The sequence below is a fragment of the Temnothorax longispinosus genome, chromosome 3, assembly GCF_030848805.1.
Source record: "Temnothorax longispinosus isolate EJ_2023e chromosome 3, Tlon_JGU_v1, whole genome shotgun sequence".
NCBI lineage: Eukaryota > Metazoa > Arthropoda > Insecta > Hymenoptera > Formicidae > Temnothorax > Temnothorax longispinosus.
This window is the reverse complement of record NC_092360.1, coordinates 9,013,668-9,037,452: the sequence shown is the minus strand read 5'-3', so window position 1 is coordinate 9,037,452 and position 23,785 is coordinate 9,013,668. Positions and strand designations below refer to the sequence as shown.

The window sequence follows — 23,785 nt, the reverse complement described above, 5'->3', positions numbered from 1 at the left end:
AGATGCTGTTCTCTAGAAATAAAAATACATTTTTGAAATTGCTGTTCCAGTTATCGTTTTTAAGATTCAGACTGAAGTTAATTTTTAATGAATTAAATACTAAAACTTTTTAGAAGTGAGTTGAAAAACAAACTTAAAAACTTTCGGAAAATTTCAAACATATTAAACAATTAAACGGTAGAAAACATTATTTGATACAAGACAATTATAATGATATTTACAACTCGATTTAAATTAATATGTGTCAATGTATCGAGTTATCTTACAAAATTGTCAAGTTGCTCTTATGTAAATAATTGCGAATCCAAAGGTATCTTGGAAAAGACAAAGCTGCCGAGAAAGAAAATATTACAGATCAGCCCCATAGATATCTTCCCCACCTCCTTCTTGCTTCTCTTTCCGGTACCCGAAACATCATGATTTATCTATGTCCGTCCTTTATCCTTCTGTTGGAACGATCCTGTCACCGAGCAGGATGCGTGCCGTGGATCAAGAATTTCTTCGGCCAAAAGGATTTATCGTCCTGACGTGCAATTACGTCGCCGAACATTCAGATACGGCGCGTCGCTATCGCGCGAAAGAAAAATGGCGTTACTCGCGTAACAAGAACTATATTTACAACACGGATGAGTAATATATTGAATTGAAATAAATGGAGTGTTGATAGAATTTTTATAAAATAGAATATACTTCCTACTCTTGCTCGCCTAATAAAGCCATTTAACGAACTCACTTAATTGGCCGAGAAACACGCGTTAAATATCGGGTTACTGTCTCGAAAAAGCTTATATACACTTTTGCATAAGATAAAAATTATATTATTATATTTTTATAAGTAGAATATTATTCTATTGCTCATCTAATAAGCCTGTTTAACGAACCTGTTTGGTCGAGAAATATGCATTTAAATATTGTGAGTTACTATCTCAAAGTTACTATCAAAAAGTCCTGTGTATACTTTTATACAAGATAAAAATTAAATAGTATCTTGTTAAAACTTTGAGATTATAATGTATAACATTTCATAATTTGCACGCATTTATCTTTACGAAGACCGTTGGCTCAGGTATTTTTGCCAAATGACAACGAAGTTGGACACGACTTTGCCGAACGTGACCGGAATTGAAACGTCTCCCTTGCGAAACATTCAGGCACATTCGGCATTTTCTAAGCCATAAATGTGTGCGCGACGTCAACGACAAGATGGTCAACAACCCCTCATTACTCTCGGCGAAACCACGATAATGTCCGGTCGGGAACGCTTGCAGAATTTCGACTTCGCGATTTTACACGGTTGAATCGACGCGCGTCATTCAAGCTACCGAAAAATTAGGCGATCGATATTTCACGTCGGCATGCCCGCGGCGTATATAACGCCGAAAATGGGTGGAATTATTTAACAGTGAATTGACAGCGTGAGCAGCGTATATCACGTTGTTTGTGATGCCCGTCGTGTTAAAATTTTTATCACACGTATTTTAAAATTGGAATTTTTATCCCAAATTTTGCTCCTTTTACATTTGAAATATGTATTATGTTTTTCCAAAATTCGGTAATACAAGCAATAAGCAAAGATCATTTTATTTGTCCGTTGACTTGGCATTTATTGAAATATTGTATATTTTCTTCTTGAAAATAATATTACTTCGCAATATTGAACTATACTTAGATGTGCTGTTTCAGTCATTTACGTGGCTTAAACTTCAAAACTACTGTTTCTCCGATATTGAAGCAATCGTAATTGCTTTTATATCATATAAGTTTGTAAATAAGAATCTCAGATTTTCTTCCCTTTTAGCATTGTAAATTATCATCTGTTTTTTCTTCTTTCTCTATTCGTCATTTTAAATCCTTTAAAGAAATTTGACACTTTAAAATATGAAATAGCTGTGATGTAAAACTTTCAAATTAGCTTCCTTTGTAATTATAATTTGAAACTTAACATTTTAATGTAAACTGCATGTTTCACGTCAAGTTTCGGAGTTTCGCGTACCCTCTGATGTATTCTGAGCGGAATACATATGGCGCGTATCAAGAAATATTTTAATTCCAAAAACGGTGCAATTAAAAATTAGCTTTTTACATAAACTTATCCATCTGTAATCTACTTTTACAACTTTTACTTCAATATTCGAAGCATGACACCCGATAGGAACCTGTGTATAGCGCCTCGCGTATGTTAAATGGCGTTCCAAGGGTGACCCAAATATCGTCGGTCACTGGTGGCCGGTAGTCGATTTTAACGAGCGTGTCCCATAAGCGCCCAACGACGCGCTAAACCCGGCCGTCCCGCGGCATCCCGTCAGTTAGAGAGCCGCGTTCCTATACGTATATAGCTGCTCCTACGGGAGCCAGGGCCTTGATTAAACTCGAGATAGCGACGGTAACAGGTGTTCGCCATCGCGGACCCGGTGCTGAATCAACAGCGAACAACTTCCTCGGGACCGCCAGACTTCCTGGTCATCGCTTGGAGATTCGTATCCGCCAAACGTGACGGGAGGCAGAACATCCGCATCGTTCTTGGCCCAGACGATCTCCTGATCTCGCCACCTGCGTACCCGGTCACGCGCGCGTCCGAAAATAATTTTCCCATCATACCGTATTTCTATACTGATATGCTAATGTCGATGATTTTTCTCGCTTGACAATCGTATATGTTCAACATTTCAAACTTTCAGTCTTGTAGAGTTATTGTTAGATGAAAATTTTTCAATAATAATTATCTAAATTCACATTCTATTATATTTTCGGACAATGCAAATATCTGAGAAACCTATAAAACGTTAATAATATTCTGAAACGTTTCTAGGATTTTTATTCTATTTTTCGAGACCCCCAAAAGTGTTTAATTCATCGTAACAGGCACCGATTTCACGGAGAATGCGCGGGGACTTTGTATATATCCTATGCACCGCTGTTAGGAAATTGCCCACTGCTCGATACGTATCTTGCAAATGGAACCACAATCTAGCATGGAGAATGGCGACTATTCCAGAAACTGACCAGCCTCGCCGGCATTTGCTGATTTAAGCTGCGGCTACCGCTGGCTTCAATTAGGAATTGCCTGGAATTCTACGATTCGGAAACGAATATTCGGCGATTTCTCTGGCACGTATATAGGCAAACGGCACTTCTCCTGATGCCGTTGACCCCACGTTATGGATTAAACGAAACCCCTCGCTTGTATATCTTTAATTTAACAATCTGATCTTGATAGTTCATGAAATCATCTGATCCTTAACTATAACTAATCATTTCTTTGTAGAGATATTTAAACATTTTTATATATTGAAATTTTTAGATATTTTAGATATTTTAATCTTTCAAAAAATTTGACTTTTTACACTTTTAATGACCGTGCTCTAGTAGAAATATTTCTTAATATAAATTATTTTAAAAAAGAATGGCTTTGTATTCTCGTAAAAATGAAACTTAATTTGTCTTAAATGCTCATACACACATTCTATTCGTCCTACATGAAGTTAACAAAATACGTTAAACTTGTTAGAATCTAACTTAATGAGCTACTAGCAAGAACTTCTCGGGGCGTTTAGTTTTGGAACCAGCCCCGGAAATTAGTTGTACAGCAGCACAGCAGTCTCATCGGGAAACGATGCCAACCGCGTGCGCCGTATCGCTTAACAACTGAAACAAAGTATTGCCAGCCTCAACTATTTTCCAACGCTTGGCACCGCAATTCGAGAACAATGGGAAAACACGATCGTTCTCACTCCGCGTTTCATGGAATAGTAACAAATATTGTGTTATATTTTTAATTCCCGCGGAATAACGAAAATCGTTTAAAAATCTGTTGCACCTTTATCGTTTCTTATGTTATTCAAAACAGATTATTTGGATTAATAGTGGTTGCTGCATTTGCATATGCAGAAGATACATGAAGGGCGCATGTTTGCACGAGCTGATAAGGATCACATAAGATAAGACCTGGTCTTTAGCCTTGTCGAGGAGCTAGCGAGGAGATATGAAGGAGGAGAAATGATCTAAATATGTTAATAAGCTATGTTGTAGAATCATCCGTTTTAGCTATCCATTGCTACTAGCAGTAATATAGATAATAGTAATCGCGATAGTAATATTATGAGAGAGATAGGGAAAAAATTTTTATTTAAAAAAAAAAGCGTAAATTGCAAGATTTGTGGCTTACAAAACATAAAATCCAAGAATCTCTTATGACGTTTCAGAATTTATTAATTTAAACGTATACGAGAGCTTGCAAAATCTCTTAAGATTCCAAAAGAGGATTCTTCCAAAATGTTAATTCTATGATTATGCAAGTATCTGCTCCCTCTCGATATAGCATCGCGCCCTCCGGTATTTCGCGATCCGTCGCTCCGGATAAATTTTGCACCGGATCGTCGGAAGCGTCTGGTTTTGTTTTCCCCCGAGAGACGGGCAAAAATTCGATAATACCCGATGGCGTTTGTGTCTGTGAGAGAGTACCGGCCAGTGATGGATGTTCCTCGAAAGCCGACGCCGCGCCGTGGAATGTAACCGGCCGTCATCGGAATATCAATGACCGTCCGGCATTCTCGGCGTAGCTCGACGTAATTAGACCCCGCCGTTGAGGCAAGAAATGGAGTCGCCACGTCGCGTGTCTAAAACCTGTCGAGCTCGTAGTATTTGAAATTTCAAGTGTTAAAGCTTCGACGTCGATACGCGTCAACGTGTCTAAAGTACACGCGTGCCGGAAGGATGGTATTGCGTACTCGACACGTCAAAAATTGTTGCTTCTGTCAACCATACAAACGAAGAGAAATGACGGTCGCTTTGGCGTCGAACTAGTTTTTCGCCGACAGTTTTTCAGTTACGAGCGAACTGAATTGAGAAACTATGGCGAGTTAGAAGCATACAATTCTAATAATAAAAATAACATTCCATTTATTTTACATTTTTTTTCTATTATTATCTGTGAAAATATTCCACCCTACGCGCTTTCCACCATCTCTCTGCGACGCTTCTTACGCCGATATCGCCGGTATAGCCACGATCGTACTACTCCCAATTTATCAAAGGGCTGATAAATAACGAGACAAACGCATTTTCCCCAGCTTGTCCGGAATCGCGAGCAGAATGGATGGAACTGGGCGACGGAGGTGGCGCGGTATGCTATGCGCCGTCACGTCTGGGCAAACTCGTTTTGCGTGTCACTGGGTTTCCCAGGGTCACTCAACAGTGCCATGTGAGCCAACACCCCGAAGAGAGTCGCCATCGCGAAACCAGGCATCTGTATCTGGGCTTCCATCATCCCTGGGATCGAGACCTGTGGAAAAGCTGGATCAAAAAGGTAAACGACCCTCGCTATTCTTTCACACGGAATCGAGAAAACGTTTCTCGCAACGATTTCTGACGAAATACAGAAAACATCTGGAGACATCACCTTAAAACAGAAAATGTAATATCAAGTCGACTGAAGTAATTGAATTGGTTAAGTAAAACAAGTAATGTGTTTTGTTAGAAACAACAATAACTGTCATAAAATTATTTAATTACTGAAAATTTGTTACGTTGTCCTCGCATCTACCGAAAAAGGACAATTACATCAATCTTAATTACACTATGCGGTGGATAATTTTATAAAAATATTTTTGACTAACATGGGAATTATTTACAATATTTACATTATTCTTTTTTTATAACGAATCTCCAAGGATGTATCGTTATTGGTGTTCTTTGCTTTGCAAGAGCAATCGCTATCCTACACCAATTTAGTAAATTATCTGTATAAAGTTATCGATATATTTAAGAAAGAAATCCAATTGTTCAATAAACTTCCACTGCTATATACGAAATAAATAAAATCAGAAAACAAGTCACGATGGCGCGTGTCGAAATAAGAATGGAGAGATCCATTTTCCAAGAAGCATGTGCAGCCTTCGTCGTAGTCGATGTTTGCCCTACAATTTCAGCCGCCTTAAAGTTTAAGCTCTCGCAGCTGAAACCGATTCTCGAGACTTCTCTTTGGGCATACGTAACTCCTCAAGAAAATGAACGATTCTTATGCAACGAACTCGGACAAGCTGAATCTTGCATGACGTCTTGAAGATAAGCGGGACCGACGTTGACACGGACAGTGTACACCGAGTTAATATTTAAAGTGCATAAGGCCATGTGCGCCAGCGGGTAAAGAACTCTATTTCTTAGGATACCTGCGTAAATAATTTTGAATCCTGGCATCTTTGTACCGCAATGTATTCTCCGGCCCCAATAACTCTCTTCGAAAGGGGCGTGTAAATAGGTCATACGGAGGTAATATTCCGAATAGGTAATATTCCAAAGCATACCAACCATATCTGGAAAGGAATAGATGGAACGTCAATGCAGAAGCGGCGAGCAGAGTGTAACATGGAAATTATGTCAGGCGGGGAAGGCGCGGACGGGCGCCCGATAATGTCGTTACAGCGACAGACAGCGCAGTGAATTAGAATTGTGTATTGTCGACTCGCGGTCCGATGCAAATGAGGACAAACATAGGCGTTTTGATGGGCTTTAATAGAATCAACCGCTAACAAAAAGGACAACGGAAGGCTGCCCGATACATTCTATAGCGGAGCAATCCGATGTCCCACAAATATGCATCAGTTTGCTGTGAAATGTCTCTTTGTCATGCACACTATATAAACGCTATCTTTTAATAAGTGTCGTTATAAAAAGCGTTGCACACGTAATGTATCGTTTATATTTAAAGATTTATACGTATGCATATACAGACAGCAAAAGAGAAAAGTTACGACTTTTTAAAGGACAGATTTCCTATTCACATCGCTGGTTTATTTCCGGGGTTGATAAATAGACGCTTAATTTTCAATAACTGCAGAACAGTCGGTTCTTCAAAGAGCCTTTAAAGAGAGACGGTGCGATTAAAGCGCCAGCGAAATCAAAGGACAATCCCCCTTCTTCATCTCGCAAATCCGGCGACACCACTGAAAAGATCAGCGACAGCGAGGGAGGAGGGAGAGGTTCGCTGCGGGATGGTCCGGGGCTGAAAGAAGAGTCGCGATGGGACAGCTAGCAAGAGGAATCCAAAATTATGCAAACATTGGCCTAGAGGCACCACCTGAATATGAAATCACGATGAACAAACTTTAATATCCGAATGCGACGAAGAGGAGGGATAAAGAGGTTTGAGAGAGAAGATAAGAGACGATGGTACACACGCTGTTTCCATATCGTTATGACCGAACAATTGTCAATATCCGCGACATTATCGGCGATTCGGATCGATTCCCTGATATCTTCTAGCGAAGAGCCGAATCGTAATGATGCAGTCAAAAATATATTTTTCTGTGACATTCGTAACATCCAGTAGCAGAGTTTAAAGCCCCCTCCCCATCCACCGACGTTTCAAACGAAACAACATTCAAATCTCGCAATGATTTGACTCTTTTCCGAGAATATTAAAATATAGTGCGCGTCAGCTATAGACCAAACAATTCGGTATATATAAAGCGCGGATTTCATTTCCACGTCAGTATACGTTATTTACAAATATTTGTTAAATGTGTATGATAACTGTGCACTACTGTGAAACAAATATTTACAAAATCGCGGCGCAATTCAAAAGGGTCGGTATTCTGAGCGGCCGCCGCGAAAAAGCCACGGTTGAGAATAGCTTCACTTCGCATTTATTTCTTTTCCATTTGCCGATTTGCGCTGTTGGACTCTTTTCAGTTCGAGTAAATGGCAACTTGCGAGAAGCTTAACATATTATACGAGAGGCGCGCGGTATCCCGGTGAACGCGAGCGATCGTTTGTCCGCAGCATTTGCAATACGTTAAAGCGAACGTAAAGCCCGAAATGCGAGATCATGATTCGGATAAACACATCGCTAAATATTCAGCGATCAGTTGTACAAATACGAGACGCGGCTCGTCTCTCTCTCCCCCCTCCCCCCCTCTCTCTCTATCTCTCTCTGTCTCTATGTCTCTATCTCTGTCTCTGTCTCTCATTTCCGTTTGCCTTGAATTATTCAACGCGCGTAGTATTTTGCCGCTTTTCTCCATGGCGCAAATGCATCGCTGCCACTACGAACCTGCGCTGTTATTACATCGACGACGCACGGCGATCGCGTTTAATCCGTCCATTGAATTTTCCGCTAATGTATTGTCGCATAGTGAATGATGGACGAAATTTCCGTTATGTCAGTCTAAATTTCCGACCTTTGAAAATCTTTTCCCTGGTATGTTATTTTATTTCGATCGTGTCATCAATTTGGCATGCAGAAGAGAATTCGTACATGCCAAAAAGATTAATAAAATTCTTTAGCGAGATTCTTTATAACTTTATTGCTGTCTTAATTTTTTCATGTTATAAATTTTTCTATAGTTGTCTGCTTTATATATAATAATTTATTTAAAAGATCACAGATATATAATGTATGATTATACAAATTCACTTAATTAGATAAAATTTATTGGCACACATAACCAAATTAATAATCTTAAAATGTTTATTTATTATACGTATATTTTTTGCAGAAACGAGAGCTTAACTGCAGATTTGTCATTTAATTCACAGTATTGTCATCTGTCCTTTATTTAGCATTCACTGGCGGAATTTGCTTGCGTCAAACTGAGTTATTTTCAAGCACGTACCAGATAATGAAACAATTTTCTTGAATACGACATGCCGATGACACGATCGAGTGGACCGTGACGTTTTGTAGTGGAACGTCATTATTTACTTAATAGGAGTGAAACGTTTTAAACGATTGATTCTATGACAAGTCAGTTTGATACGTCAGCTATTTGTATTTATTATTTTGACAGTTTTGATATTCTCTGTTCGTTAAATCAGACAGTTCATCAGCAATGCTTAATTAATTAACTTTCCGAAAAGATTAGTTTTTTTATAAAGATCTGAATTTATAGCTATAATTCGATACTATTTATGAATCGCTGCTTATATTCCTCACTATACGCAAAACGTCATAATTATCTAATAATTGTATTACCTTTAGAAAAAAAGAAGAAATACCCGATACTTTATCAAAGATGTTTTTTTTATTATTATTGAAATTATTATTAATGTTAACATTATAGTTTCTTAATTATTAATTTTTAGTTACATCCTTTTTGCACAAAATTAATAGCAGATATTCGATCTTGATCGATGCCTGAAGAATAAATAATGGGATAAAAATTGTATTATATTTTTTTTACAAAGAATGGGAACGTTATACGTGACGTTAAATGTGTAGAATTACGCGCATCAAATTTCTGTAAAAAAAAATCGGATGCTGATATGTGATAGAGGGTCCATTAAATTCTTGAAATTTAAAACGCGAAGTCCGATTAATAGCAACGTGTCCAAATATTCGATTACGTTCACTCGACAAAACGGGCGATCGACATTCCAGTCGCGCAGGTAAATTTATCGCACTGCTCTGTTTGGTAAAAACAACAGGGAAAAAAATGGAAAATAAACAAATACCGGCTCGATGTAATAGATGATACTTTCTAAATCTGATTATCCGCGCGTTCGATATGCGAGATGCGTTCATGCGTGTCAACGGAATGCATTGACCACGATGAAACGTTGCGCCACGTATCTGTACGTAGTTACGTGTCATCGTCTCATTAATTAATCGTATTTCTCGTGTACGTTGTATCCGCAGCTTGAATTAAACATCATCGATGAGACATCTCTATGGAGTCTATGTATATATACGAAGTGTTCCAGAATTATGGTCGTATTATATTGCCAATTTTTTCATTTGATCAATCTACGATTGATTTTACGAAAACTCTTGGCTTTGTAACATTATTATTTCTATTTACCCATTTTAACTGAAAACGCATACAAAATAATAATGATCTGTAGCGTTCTTCCCGTTACTACACAAAACATAACCCTGGTATTATTTACAACTGTATAAATGTTATTTTACTTTGATGTGCTCGACGTGCATATTTCCATAAAAAAATTTGTCTCTCGCAATGTTTTGTTGCAACTTTTTAATATCGTGATTTTCATTTGCAACACGACTAACGCGTAAAATCGATCTTTATTAAAAACAATTTAATAAACAAAAATGGTTGTTGAGCTCTTGTCATACAGCACCAGTTTTTGCAATTTATTTGCAAAACTGTCATTTTATTTTAATATATGCATCAATGTACGAAATAAAATAAAGCCAATGTATTTTTCTCTCAATAGTGTAAGTATAGTTAGATTTAAATTAAAAAAAAAATTTAAAAATAAAGATGTTAAAAGCTTTTGAGCTATAAGCTGTTGAAATATAGTTTTAAAGTTTAAAATGTGAAAATGAGGCAAGAAGAAAAAAGCAACAAAATCTAATTTTAATCTAATTTAATCTAAAATAATAAAGTATAACTGAGTTTTATTTTATTAAAATATTTATTTGTTATGTAATTAATGTAATTAATTTTAAATTTTTTAACATTTAAGTCAAAATCAATCATTAGTTTCAAGAGGTTTCAAAAATCTATAATAGAAAATATTGAACTTTGATGAAGAAACGTGCAGCAGAAACTGTATTTCCATAGAAAAAAATTTTTCTCTTCACGCATTTTGTAGGTATTTTAATTATTTATTTCACTTTGCATAATGCAGAGCGCAATGTCGCGTAAAATCGATCTCCGTCAAAATTAATTTCGGAACGACGCGCGACTTTATCCAGAAGAAAAAGTGTGCTGTTTATTATACGCGGGAAAAAAAACTGTTGAGCGCATCACGTAATCCGTTTCACTCAGCGTTAATGTGGCAGCAAAATTTAACGTATCATTAACTGAAAATTATAAGAGGCTCGGGAATGGCAGTGAATTACGAGAAATGATTGTCGTACGGCACAGATGATCAATCTCGCGGTGCCGCTTTTTACGTTGAAATCTCGAATGACAACGAGGAAGATTAATTAATGCCAAAGATATGGTGCATGAAACGGTAAAGATAAATCTCGTTCAGCGCCGATTTGATGACTGTTACTATGAAAGCGCAAATAATTAATTGCTTTGTTAAGAAATTAATAGAGCAAAGATGTTCGGACAATGGTTAATGGCACTGTGTTCTTGAACGTCAATTTTGCAGCGAAATGGAGAATATAATAGTTTGAAAATTAATATTAATTGTTTATTTAAAAAATGCATGAATCTCGAATAATTAATTATTCGATAAAGAAATTAATGAAAAGAATTATACCATTCTGATTATTTTGATGTATTAATAATAGCAAATTGTTATTAAAATTAGATTATATTGATAAGAACGAAAAATTGATATATAAAGAATGTTCTAAAACTCTTTCCAAAAAAAATGATACTTTATCATACTTTTAATTCAAGATTTTAAGAAAAACAAATTTTTTTAGAGAATAACCATGTGTTAGAGAAAATCTGTTGTTAAAATTAAAATTTTGATAAATTTTTCTATACTTCGTAATATTAAATCTAGAAAATACGATGTTTCATTAACCACTGATCTGTAATTCAAGCATAACAATAATTTCGAATTAATTACTAGCAACCTCGCGCGATTATTCCATTTATGTTGTATCCCATAACGTGTATTATCAAATATGGTGATTCAATCTTCTGTGTTACACTATTATAATATAATAGAAATTGTTTCACACTAAATAGGATAAGCATTAAATACATTAAAACACTACATTCGTGCTTTGACTCATCTATGTACGCGCGAACGTAATAGGTATATGCTTTGTCGATCCCCTGTGTTCGCAAACATGAAACTAAATGAGTCCATTTGCCGCAGTGTTATTACGCGGAATTAATATCGTAATTTGTATCATAGGTCGATTTTTGCCGCTACAAATACGCAAATCCACTCTTACGTGAACACCAAGTGCGTGTTTAACTGAAATATCACCGCGAAATTCTGCGCGCTACGTAATTCAAATCTGAATATGAACTTCTCACTTTTCGCCAAACGTGAGTCGTGCAACATGACGAAATTATGAAGTAAAAGCGAGCGGTCCCTTTTTCTCCCTCTCGTAAGTTGGACGCAGTTTTTTACGGTCACTGATCGTTAAACGCGAGAAGAATGATTCAGAGATTTCACCTTCATTATACGAAGAATTTTTATTCTCGCGCGATTTCTCACACATCTAACGATTCTTCGTGGGCGTAAGAGTAAAGGAATAGAATAACGTGGGAGAAAAATCGGGCTCGAGGGATAAAAGCTCTGCCCTAATTTCTCACGCATTTCGCACTCAGAAAGGAAAGTGCCTCGAAGGAAGATAGCGCGGCGATTAGCCTTGCGAGGGGCTCGAAATTAGGGCTGACTGTTTTTGGACATTTATCACTAGGACCTGGGGAAAACCCGGCGGATCTAAATTGACACATTTATTATTTGAGTTCCCGGGGGGACTAAAAAAATAATACTTTAGGCAATACGTATTAATTCAACGCTTCCGTCGTGGAAATAACTTAGAAAAGTAACACTTTAGCTTGCGTAAAAAAAATCAAATAAATTATTCTAAAGTAACTTTTTGAGACAATCGTTTCCAATAAAGTCACAAATCACTTTTAACATTAAAACTTCTACTTTTAAATTTGAAAAGTCAATTCAGAGATTTAACGTATGGCGTGAAAGCTACTTGCCTTTTGCAGGTCGTGACGAAAGAAATAATTGGTTCAATAAAAATATCTGTGCTGTCGCATTTTTTTATGATAATTTTATTTATCTTTTGTCACAACATAAACGAGCACGTTTCCCGCTCGATACTCGAAGCCATCTACATTTTGAAACTTATGTTGGGAAAGATATAAAGTTCAAAAAGCGATTTCAGCCGTAAATCTTTGATTGGACCGTCTAGGTCTGCGGCTCTCTTTGGAATCCACTGTAAATCGCGAAAGTTTTCCCTTAATCGCTGAAAGGCACTTTGCAAAAGTTACTAGTTACAACACTCGCATCACTATTTTCGCCTTTCCTTGTTCTTCCTTCTTCTTGAATTGCTTCTCAATCATTCTTGAAACTCAATTGCTTGAAATACAAACCATTACATTTATCAGAAAGTCAATAATAAACATACGATTGCGATAATGCTAAAAGCACAGGATATATATGGACAGATCCATAAACCCATTCACCCATAAATATGTCAAACTCGTTTCACAAAATTGCAAAATTTATATTTATATTACATTTACTATTGTATAGTACTGAATGAAGAGAATTAAAATATAATAAAAGGAGAAATAAATCAACATTACATACCAATTTAATAGCTAAAAAATTGCTGGTCTTTATTATAATTACAATTCGTTATTAACACAGTAATAACTTATTTTAAACAAAGCTGAGTCACATACATGTTTTAAAACATTTTTATATTTTTTAATTGTAATTAGAATTGTGCCAAATTTTTGTAGTTAAAGTCAAATCCAGAAGCCCCAACATTCCCTTAACGAAAATCAATTTTTAGCAGTGATTATAACGCAAGAAGAATTCCACTTATTTTTTATACTGGGCGCGCAGTGCTGTCGGCGCATTTTTTGTTAAAGCACCATTGTTATCTACTGGTTTATCTTGTCCAGTCTTCATGCCCTCTCGCCCCGCTCATCCCATTTGCACCCTCAAAAGATCTTCACCGAGAGTAAACCGGTAGCGGACGTGCGTTCACATGAATTCCGCTTGTTAGTCACAAAGGGAAAACACCAAGGGCGAGCGAAGCCTTTCCATCCCTTTGTTTTTTTTTTTTTGCCGACAAAATAATTTCTGAGGACCTTAAAGCGCACGCCGGCCGTGATCAAAGAAAGAATTTTTATCAAAACGGCTTATTAAGCTCACATATGGAACTTCGCTCGATAGGCCGTATTTTGTACTGTCGACTTCTTTCCTCTGATTTTAAAATTTCGCCATCAGGAGAACTCGATGCCGCGCGCGCAAGATCGGGCTTCAACGATACGTTTAACGTGCACAAGGTTGATTAACAACGTTGCCAATACCTTTTGTTGACCGATAATTCTCAATTGTCGTCTTAAACGATTTGTTCGTCACAGATTAAATGAGAAGTGAGCGTTTCTACTGAGTTTTCCCGGATGGACGGTGGAAAAACATTATCGCAGAAACTACATTGTGCAAATGCAGCCTCGCAAAAAACCACAAACTTTGGTATTAGCCGCGAAGAGGAAAGAGACACAGAGGAGAAAATTTAGAGAAAACAGGACGAGGAAACGGGAGAAGCGTCTCGCCTCTTCCACCTGATTTTGCAGATCCTTCCGGAACGGTATAAGACTTCTTCAGATGGAAAAGCAAGCCACGACAGGAGGAAAGAAAAAAAAGGTCCGCGAGAACGGCAACCACGATAATGATGTGCTCTCGTTACGGAAAAAATCCCCTTCGCCTGAGCGCAAAATCCGTCGTATACCGGGTGTCCGACTAACGAGATCGTGCGGTAACGACTCATTAAACGCGGTGGTTTCTCATCGGGAATGACGCAGGTGGCCGGGGAAACATCTCGGTAGTTTTTCACATATTACTGCGTCAATTGGGAAAAAAGTGACGCTATCCCGTCCGTGATCGATCGATCTAGATTTTGCGATCGTTCGCGATGCGAGGTCGGTTCACAGAATCGTATGGGAAAGTCATAGGAATCGTAGACGAAATCGTTCTATACGCTACTCTGGGTGCGAGAAGGAAAACAATGGAATTATAAAGCGATTTGTTCCATCAAGAATTTTCGAAGCGGAGATTTATGAAACTAATTGTTTTTTATTTTTTTATTCTGGCAATTGCTTCACTGCTGCGATTTATGTCAGCTGCGCGATTATTAGTTAACACCCTCGGAAATTATATGGTACAACCGATCAATTCCTACAAGACAAACAGCCGCATTGACTATCGCTTTTCGGTTCATTGGGCGAGATTAACGCGTTTACGGCACAGATGCTCAGGTTGTATGTTCACCGAATGTCACGTTGATCCTTTGAAGCTTATCAACATGTACTATCGCGCCGATAATTGCACATATATATTTGTAGAAAATAAGCATTTTTTGCATAACTAGGCTAACTTTGCATAAAATTTATGTCCTCGTTATAGATGACAATGATACTCGTAATTCTAACAGCAATACAATCTTCTTATGATAGTATATCTTCCTAATTGAAAAATTTTCGAATAAACGCTACCATCTTGTTCGTGTGTACAAATGTTAAATTATTATATATATTTCTAAATATTTAATTTGTATAAATATAAGTATATAATCTCCCAATTATTTAAATATTCTTTTTCTTAGATCAAAACTTCAAAAGGTACATTCAAATTTGAAGATTCTAATGTCCAAAACTATCTCACAATTAATATTTCCCTGACAAAGACAAAAATAAATATTCGAGATAAATGTAATCTCTTTCAGCAGGTAAATATACGCTTTTATAACTAATATAAATATAAAGAAAAAACATTTTCATCAAATTCAATTCTGAGATTGTAACACTATCTTTTGAGAAACGAAGAAGTTAAACTGAGGTAAAAAGGAATGTGCTACGTTGATACGGCAGAATCCTGCAAAAATGTAACAGTACGCGGATTTCAATGTCTTCCCCGTCTAACAATGGCACTGACATATTAAAAATAAGAATATAAAAATAATATCAGCATTATCAGCAGTAACGTAGAAATAATACAATAATTATAAAAATATTATGGTCTAAAATTAATAAAAAATAATTTTGAAAATATATAAGATAAATTGTGTCATTAAAAAATATCTTTTTCAGGCCGAAAATGGTACTCATTTTTTAATAATTTTATAATGTATTACACAAATTACTCTAAGATCTTTTTATGCATTTTTAACAAACCATTGTTTTTTAATAATTTATTGACTATTTATTTTACTATTTACTAAAGAATATAACTGTTTCTGTATTTATTGCGTCGCACTTGTTCTAATGAAGCAATTACTCCAACCAAAATCCACGAAATAGACGAAACAGGCAAGCAACGCAAGCTCATGCACCTCATTTTCTCCACACGAATCAAACGAACGGTATCTCGTCACCTTCCTCGTATCCAATTCACCCCCCACGAGTCCTCCCACACCCGCCTAATCGACCAATCGCCTAGATATCTACCCTCGTCAATTCCTCTCCCGTCCGACTCCCGCCTGCCACGACGCGTTTCCGGCTTTTCCGCGACAAAAACAGACGGCCCGGTACGGCCGGAATGCATTTATCGAACGGTGGAAAAGAATCCTTATCGCGTTATTCAAATATCCTTCCCGCGCACGTTCGATCACGTATATCAAATATCCTTCCCGTATCTCCCTCGCCCGGCGTACCCCGCGTCACTCCTCGCGCGGAATTTCAGATAAAAGGCTCGACGGAGCCTCGGCACAGGTGTAACGTAACGTATCCCCAAGACGCTTCCTATATTTCCACGGATACTTTCTATATCCGAAAACGCGCTCATTCTCTTTCTCTCTTTCCTTTTCCCCTCCCTCTCCCTCACCCTTTCCCTTTCTCTATTTCTCCTCGTATTCCCTTCGGTTACTCGCCCGTAAATTATCGGGCGACGCGATATCGTCTACTGCGCTCTCTCGCAACCCTTATCTTGCGTCCTCGCTCGCGGGGGTAGTTCTCGAGAGGGAATGAACAACGAAACTGGAGCTGGAGTTTATTAGCCTTAACAGCCAGTCATACGAATCATGATAATGTAACGTGATATCGGCGCAATTAGCTTTCCTGCGACTGTAATTGTAACTTAAATAGGGTTCGCATGTGATGCCTGTCATGTGCAAAATCGAGCGATTAGATGACTCGATTCTAAGAAATATTACGATACAGTTTATCATATTGGAGAAATCTCTCTGTGTTTCGATTTCTCGTCGATGCGCGATGCAAGGACAGTCGTCGCGCGCGCTTTTCGCGCGGACATTATTTATACAGCTTTCTTTCGCTTCGGATGACTCATTCGAAATAGTCAGAAGCAAACTGAGGAATTTCACCTTAACGAACGACGCGTGTCGCTCGCTGGTGCCCGTTCGAACAATTCGAGATTGGATCGACACGCTCGGCCCACCGTGAAATGCAAAACCGAGGATCCCCGGCGTGCTGCAGCTGAAAAAAATGATCATTATATAGCGCGAAATTGCAGTTAAAAAAATATACATTCCGAGAATTCGAGACAATTCGTGGCGTTCAACGAAAATTTTGTTCGAAAAATAATCGCAAAAATTTGCGAGATGGAAAACGGCAAATAACTAACTTCACTATTCGGAATGATGGTTGATGTTGATAAAGTCAGCTAATTTCTTCGGCATATGCACAACTTCTCCACCGAGCGCTCAAGAAGTTTAATTGAGGTTTATTTATCGCGCGGTTTCCTCGCCGCCGATGATGGCGAGAGTTTCGTTGCAAAATCGTTTTACATCATTTGACGACAATTTTCTTTTTCACACAAAATTTAAAGCTTAGACAGACTTATTTTCAACTTAATTAGTAAATTTTACACAGACATAAGTCGTTGACGTATTGACGTATTTAAAGATCCTGAAAGACTTAATTGGATTAAGCTATATTTGCTATTCATCACAGCATTTCTAATAGTGGCAGATTTTAACTGAATTTTAACTGACTTGACATCTCATTTTATAGAAACTCTTATAATTTCGAAATATTACTTAATCAATAACACGAGAATAAAATATGATGTCACGGTGACGAGGTGGTTCAATCTATATCTCGCTGCGAGAAAATAAGAATTGACGAGAAGGTGGTACAGGCTGAAATCTTATTCAGCTGAACTCTTCTTTCTCTTGGAAGAGACGAAGAAGCGCGGATATACGCGAACCGTTATGTGCATTCCAACGGTACGGGCACGCGAAATTGATCTTCAAATTGGCCATTAGGGAAGTCTTCTGGCCGCATCGCGAAGATTGCGCAATGCGTCCCCGTAATTGAGAATAGAAGAAAGGATAAACGCGTCGCCAATCTCCCGCGAGGGTTCAACCATGTCGTCACCATTACTTTTATTTCGACCGCCATGCATCTACAGTAGAAACGTAATGCTTGAAGTAGATTACATCCTGTTTACTTATGTTCCTAAATTTTTAAAATCTCAAGTTCTTCGAATTAACATTAAGAAATTTTTTTAATCGTTGGACGCTGATAAGTTACAATTTTTAAATTATAACTTAGTAAATTTTTATTTTTATTTTGAATATTTTGATATAATATATTATATACATGTGTATAATAAAAATAAAGTTTATTCATGTGTGTGTACGCTCTTTTTATATAAATAACAAAGTACTACAATTTTCTCTTTTCTTCTTCCGAATTTTCTATTGAAATACAATGAGATTGCACATCTTTTTCTCGAGAATTTTTATCTCGTAACTAGACAGAGAGGTACATCTAGTCAAGTCGAGAATAAGGATTGTCGAGGAAGTCAAGAATTTCCACTCACAAATGTGTGTACGTGTGTTTATGTGCTTCTGTGTGTGTATTTTCCCAGCGGCTAAATGTCAATGTCGGAGCAGCACCTACGTGTTGTCCTTTCGTATAATATCCTGAGGCTGAAACCCGAAGTGTCTAGCAGACGCAAAAATTGCGCAATGCTAAGCACCTGAGCGTGCTCTCTTCCGCTTTACGTGCCGCGGGACACGCGACAAAGTCTCCGCGCGGTTCTTGTCAGTGACGTGCCGGCGGTAGTCGTGAATAATGCTCCGTATCCGGCGAACAGACGGAGACGACGTACCAACTAGACCAGTGTTTCTCGAGCGTCTTTTTTCGACTGACACTCGGGACGACGTTCGGTTTAAGAATTCCGAATCTCTCGCAGGATGCGAACGTATACCTATAGATATCTCAGATACGTTTCGCATTTGAATGGACGAACGTTACTTCGCGATCGTGCTCAACTTCGGAAATTGATGGAATTAAGACGCCCGTTGGAAAAGCGCGATGTTCATCCCGGATGCTGTAGGGATATTCCATAAAGTTTTCATTAATCTCGGAAGTATACGTACTTTCGTAAAATTTCGCCTCTTCTTCGTGAGGATTCAAAGCGCGTAATTGCGGAATGTGCATTTAATGTTGAGGATTAAATTTGGCAAATTAAATTATGCGAATGATTTTTATAAAATTGTTAACTTTATAAAAAATAGATTACACAGTTGAATTTTTGTTAAAAAATTTTACGGAAAAATTAACTTTAATAAAATTTTATTAAATGGTGAGTAAAACATTGCGATTTTTATGATAGGTACCTATACCTTATACAACTTCTATAAAACTATATGTTTTTTCTCGACTTGAATCGTACGCTAATTATCGAAATAAGTATATCGGGCATTAATTAAAAGTCTAAAACATCAAAGAAACTCTCGCAAGTACGTTTGAACGTCGTTGCCACGTTTACCTTCAGGCAAAGTCCCGGGAAATTAATCGTTGCATGCGTTGCGGTCAGAATTTTTAACCGTCCAAAACCACCAATACGCGGTTGCCGATAATCGATTAAGCGCGATTTATCTGACTCAGCGGACGTACCTGTTATTAAACAAACCGGAAACCGTCCCGATCCTAGCGTTAATTTCGCAGGGACATTAAAAAGGGATCGCGGTTGAGCGAAATTTTGTGAGTGTCAAGAGAATCGTAAAATTCTTCCCACACATAATAATTTTATCACTTCATATGTGGATTCAATAATTGATGAAGTATTCTGTGCGCCATGTACAAAATTGCAATAAATAATAGTGTATTAAAGATTTGTCATGTTGGTTTATGTCTTTTTATAAATAATATTTTTGATATAAATAATATTTTTACTTATATTTTTATAAAAGAAATTTATGCTTTTTTAATATATATGTATAAAAAATTATGAAATGCTAAATAATGTAAGTTTATTTTATTATTTAGAAACGTTCAATTAACACAGCTTATTTCGTAATGTCGATATATCGTTTAACGCAGATTACTGTAATTTAATATGACCGTGTATTATCGATCACGAAAATTAACGCGCTATTAAAAGCAACAATCTTAATTATCAACTTTCCCTAATCTACTTTTCGTCCTTAATTCACCTCTTGCGTTCCTCGTAATTGCCACGATTGTTCTCTCCGAACGTTTTAGAAGACTCGTTTAACGGTTTACATAATTCACATGATGCATTTACTCCGCACGTGCCGAACGGTATACGGTGTTAAGCGAATTCACGTCCGATGCGATAACAGTACTCGCTAATTATATCTCATAATAATTCGTGCGTCACACACACACGCACATATACACACGTATACATTGTACATTGCTGAATCTATTTCATAGCTCATCATTTTCGTGGCGTTCCTGATTGCCCGCGCACCCTTAATCCACACAGACTCTCAGGATTATTTATCTTCGTTACGACTCGCAAGGCTTGACCCTAACTTGAACGCGCTCTTAAATCAAAAAAGAAGAAAAAAACGGAAGATAGAAAGTTTTCAACGCTAAAAGAGTGATTGTCGCCAAGAAAAGACCACGTTCCACCCCCCCCCCTCTCTCTCTCTTTGCAATCTTCTCTGCTGCTATAGTCCTGGATTATCGCGCGGCGGATTATCGCAGCTCGCTTGACGCATCAGTATCGACTGGCCTGAACTTTCTCGGGAACTTTCTCGGTTACTTCCCTCGTTAGTCGACGAGTGCATATAACCGAGACACGGAGCTTCTTCTTTCCATTTTTTTTTGCCTTCAACCCCTTCGGTCTCCGCTGCTTTCTATCTCGTTTCCTTCACGGTGCGTGAGCTAAGCGCGTCCGTTAGCTAGAAACTAGAAACGTCGTTTCGTCTCGTTTCCTTCTCAACCCATCGCCGGCGTGTGTCAACCGGCCGTCTACCCGCGACTTTTTTCACCTTCTTTTCCTCCCGTCCGTTTTCTATATTCTTCGTAGCTTTCTCCTCTCTTTTTCTTTCTCCTCCTTCTCTTCCTTCTCCTCCTCCTGTACCGAATTCCGAATCGGATGGAAACTCGAGGACGGTCGGTGAACCCGAAGTCGCGATCGGAAAGTAGAATCGATCGTTCGGGGTTCCGATGGGAAATTATCGTCGGGAAATTGGTGGAATTGAGACAACGGAAGAGTGGACTTAAATCCGGGATATATACCACCACGGGGGTGCTGCTGGGAGTTTCGTATAGCTAGTAGTCCAGAAACGTATCGCTCGAACGAATTTGATCACTTAAAACCCCGATTATCAATGCCTCGAGGGTTCCTGATGTGAAAAAGAATCGCCTTTAAACTCGTCGAACGTTCGGTTATATAAGACTATATGTAGTATATACACGTCTAAAACGTAAATCACTTTCTCTCGGATTTGATGCCGCTAGACCGGAAATTAATCATCATGCGACGATCGTGCTCGCTCGCGCGACTCGAGCTCCTTCCCGCGACATGGTATCGCTTTCTTTTCTTCGTAATCCCATTTTCCCCTTCATCAACAGTGGCACTTCCTCTAATGGCGTCCCGAGAAAAAGATACTCAATTATTATGATAAGCTACATTATATATTACGCGACAAGAAATTTTATTCTACGAATCCCTCCATAAAGTTAAGAAGCTGCCGAGCTTTAAAAATCTATCAAGTCCAAGACGATAATTATTGATGAGCAAGATCTCTGTATACTCTTAGCCCAATGACAGAATAATTCAAAAATTATTAGCTGAAAAGAAGACAACGTTAATTCTTATGTGTGTGTGGAGGAAGGAACGCATAAAAATATAAAATATAAAATAAAATTCTCCGGTCTCATCTCTGTTTTTTTCCACAAAAATAACAAGCCACATTTTTTAGGTCTTGAAAAATCGAGATAGAATTCGACACGACACAATTGAAATTAATCTGATTTGGAGAAATTATCGATCTGAATTTAAATATAACTTTGTTCTAATCTATAAATTGAAATGTTCTTTCTTTTAGCTTTTATTTCTTCGTTAAATTTAATAATATGGAATTATTCACGTTCTTTTTTTGTTGTGGTTTGATTTGGTGCGCGACGTTCTGCTTTCTAATGATACCGGTAGCGATTTTTCCGTCGTATTGTTTTAGGGATGTCCGCGCGCGATCGCGGACGAATCTAACGCCGATAAGAAAGCTATGACTGACGTCTTCATTGTTCGGCTGAAAATCCGCCGCCGGACAATGAGAGGCTATTCGTAGCCGGGGCAACGAGCAGAACAATACTTGTCGGCACAAATATTGCTCGTGCACCGCCGCTACTTTACGTTGGTTTCTTACAATGAAGTTCAGCAAGGCTGAATGCATTATAATCTTTGGGTTACTCGACGATAAAATGGTCCAAATCGAGTCACAAAAAGCGTATAAAAAACGAAATGCAAACGTAGAATAAATTATTGCGGATATTAAAAACAAAAATAAAACAAATAAATTGTTTGATGAAATTTAAAGAAATTATTTGAAGGGCAATTTTATTTTACGATATTTGTCTATTTTTATATTGATTTTATTTGCATTTAAAACAAAAATATATAAATAAATAATTTAATTATTCTTTAATTATTTATTTGTATGCTATTATAAAAATTTTATTTTTAAAAAGTCAGTCTATAATTTATTGATTGACCTCAAAATTATGGAATTCTGAGAACGTGAGATGATTGTATAGACACAATATATTATCACGCATGTATAATGTATTAACACACGCACACAAATGATTAATAAAAGAAAAATTTATAAAAATATATCTCCTGTTACAGGCACACATGAACATGTATAACTCCGCGTAAAATTGTTTTATTTTATTGCGCGCATCATATATCACTCTATTTCTAAATTTGTGAGCTGTCCATATTGGTACGCGATCCAATATTTGCCGCCTATCGATTGCCGTTTTGTAATTTCGAATGCACAACCTTCGGAAGGACAAATCGAAACGACGTGACGAAATTACAACGTTAAAATTCGTTCGCTTGTTTCGTTCGAACGCCTGCTCCGACGATTGCGATACTCTCTATGTCTGATTAATCATCACGCCGCGTACGGATATTGTTAAATTATAATTGACTCATTATTATGCGATCTCTCTTTCTCTCTCTCTCTCTTTTTCTCTTTCGTCTATAGGTACGCTAACGAATCGATTGATCTGAGCGAAACTATATATTGAAATTATGATTTACGAAGAATCACAACAGAACGGAACGTAACTCATTGAAGTCGACATTAATTAAGATAACGCAATTTGCAATTTTAAAGGATCGACGTGCGTTTGTGACGAAATACAGCAATATAAAATTAAATATTATAATGCAAGGGGCAAAAACGAAATTCCAACATCCTCGTGAACAAATTTTTTAATAGGTTGTTACACTCTGCGATGTGAATTATGTGGCTTACACGTCGAACAATGATTACGTCAAAGTGAACTGTGAATTTTAATTAAATCGTGCGCGCGCGCTCAATGCGAAACGTGTGTGCTCGCTCAAGAATATGCGGCGGTTCGGAAGATGGTGCGTGTCGGAGATTTGATTGCTATTATGGAGGAGTGTGACTTTAACGGAGACGACACCATAGATACGGACTCCTTGGAGTTCGAGGTAAACACGGCACACATAGTTTTACAGTTTATGAAAACCGTAATAATAAAATCTACCTACGTAATAATAATCCATCTGGCGGCGATCACTTTCTCTATTTGCTTACAATAAATTAGTCTTACTTGCGAAATGGAAATCTTGTAATGTAATGAAATTATCTTAATATTGCGTCACATATTTCTTAATCAAGTTATATCAAAGATTTCTCGTAATAAAAAAACTGAGAAGATATTTTTTTAGA

General features: G+C 37.5%; 1 protein-coding gene across 3 annotated transcripts in view; it reads left to right on the top strand.

Moving 5' to 3' along the window:
* Positions 1 to 23,785, top strand: part of Phlpp (PH domain leucine-rich repeat protein phosphatase) — a 45,561-nt gene that overhangs the window by 6,002 nt on the left and 15,774 nt on the right. The window contains exons 1-2 of one of the 3 annotated variants that reach the window (XM_071774433.1): positions 18,375 to 19,185; positions 23,309 to 23,544. In XM_071774433.1, the coding sequence (XP_071630534.1) occupies positions 23,455 to 23,544 (90 nt within the window). In that variant the 5' untranslated portion in view covers positions 18,375 to 19,185; positions 23,309 to 23,454. Of the gene's footprint in view, positions 1 to 5,069; positions 5,306 to 18,374; positions 19,186 to 22,727; positions 23,545 to 23,785 lie in introns of those variants that run through there. The other 2 variants (XM_071774430.1, XM_071774431.1) reach the window with 2 other exon arrangements.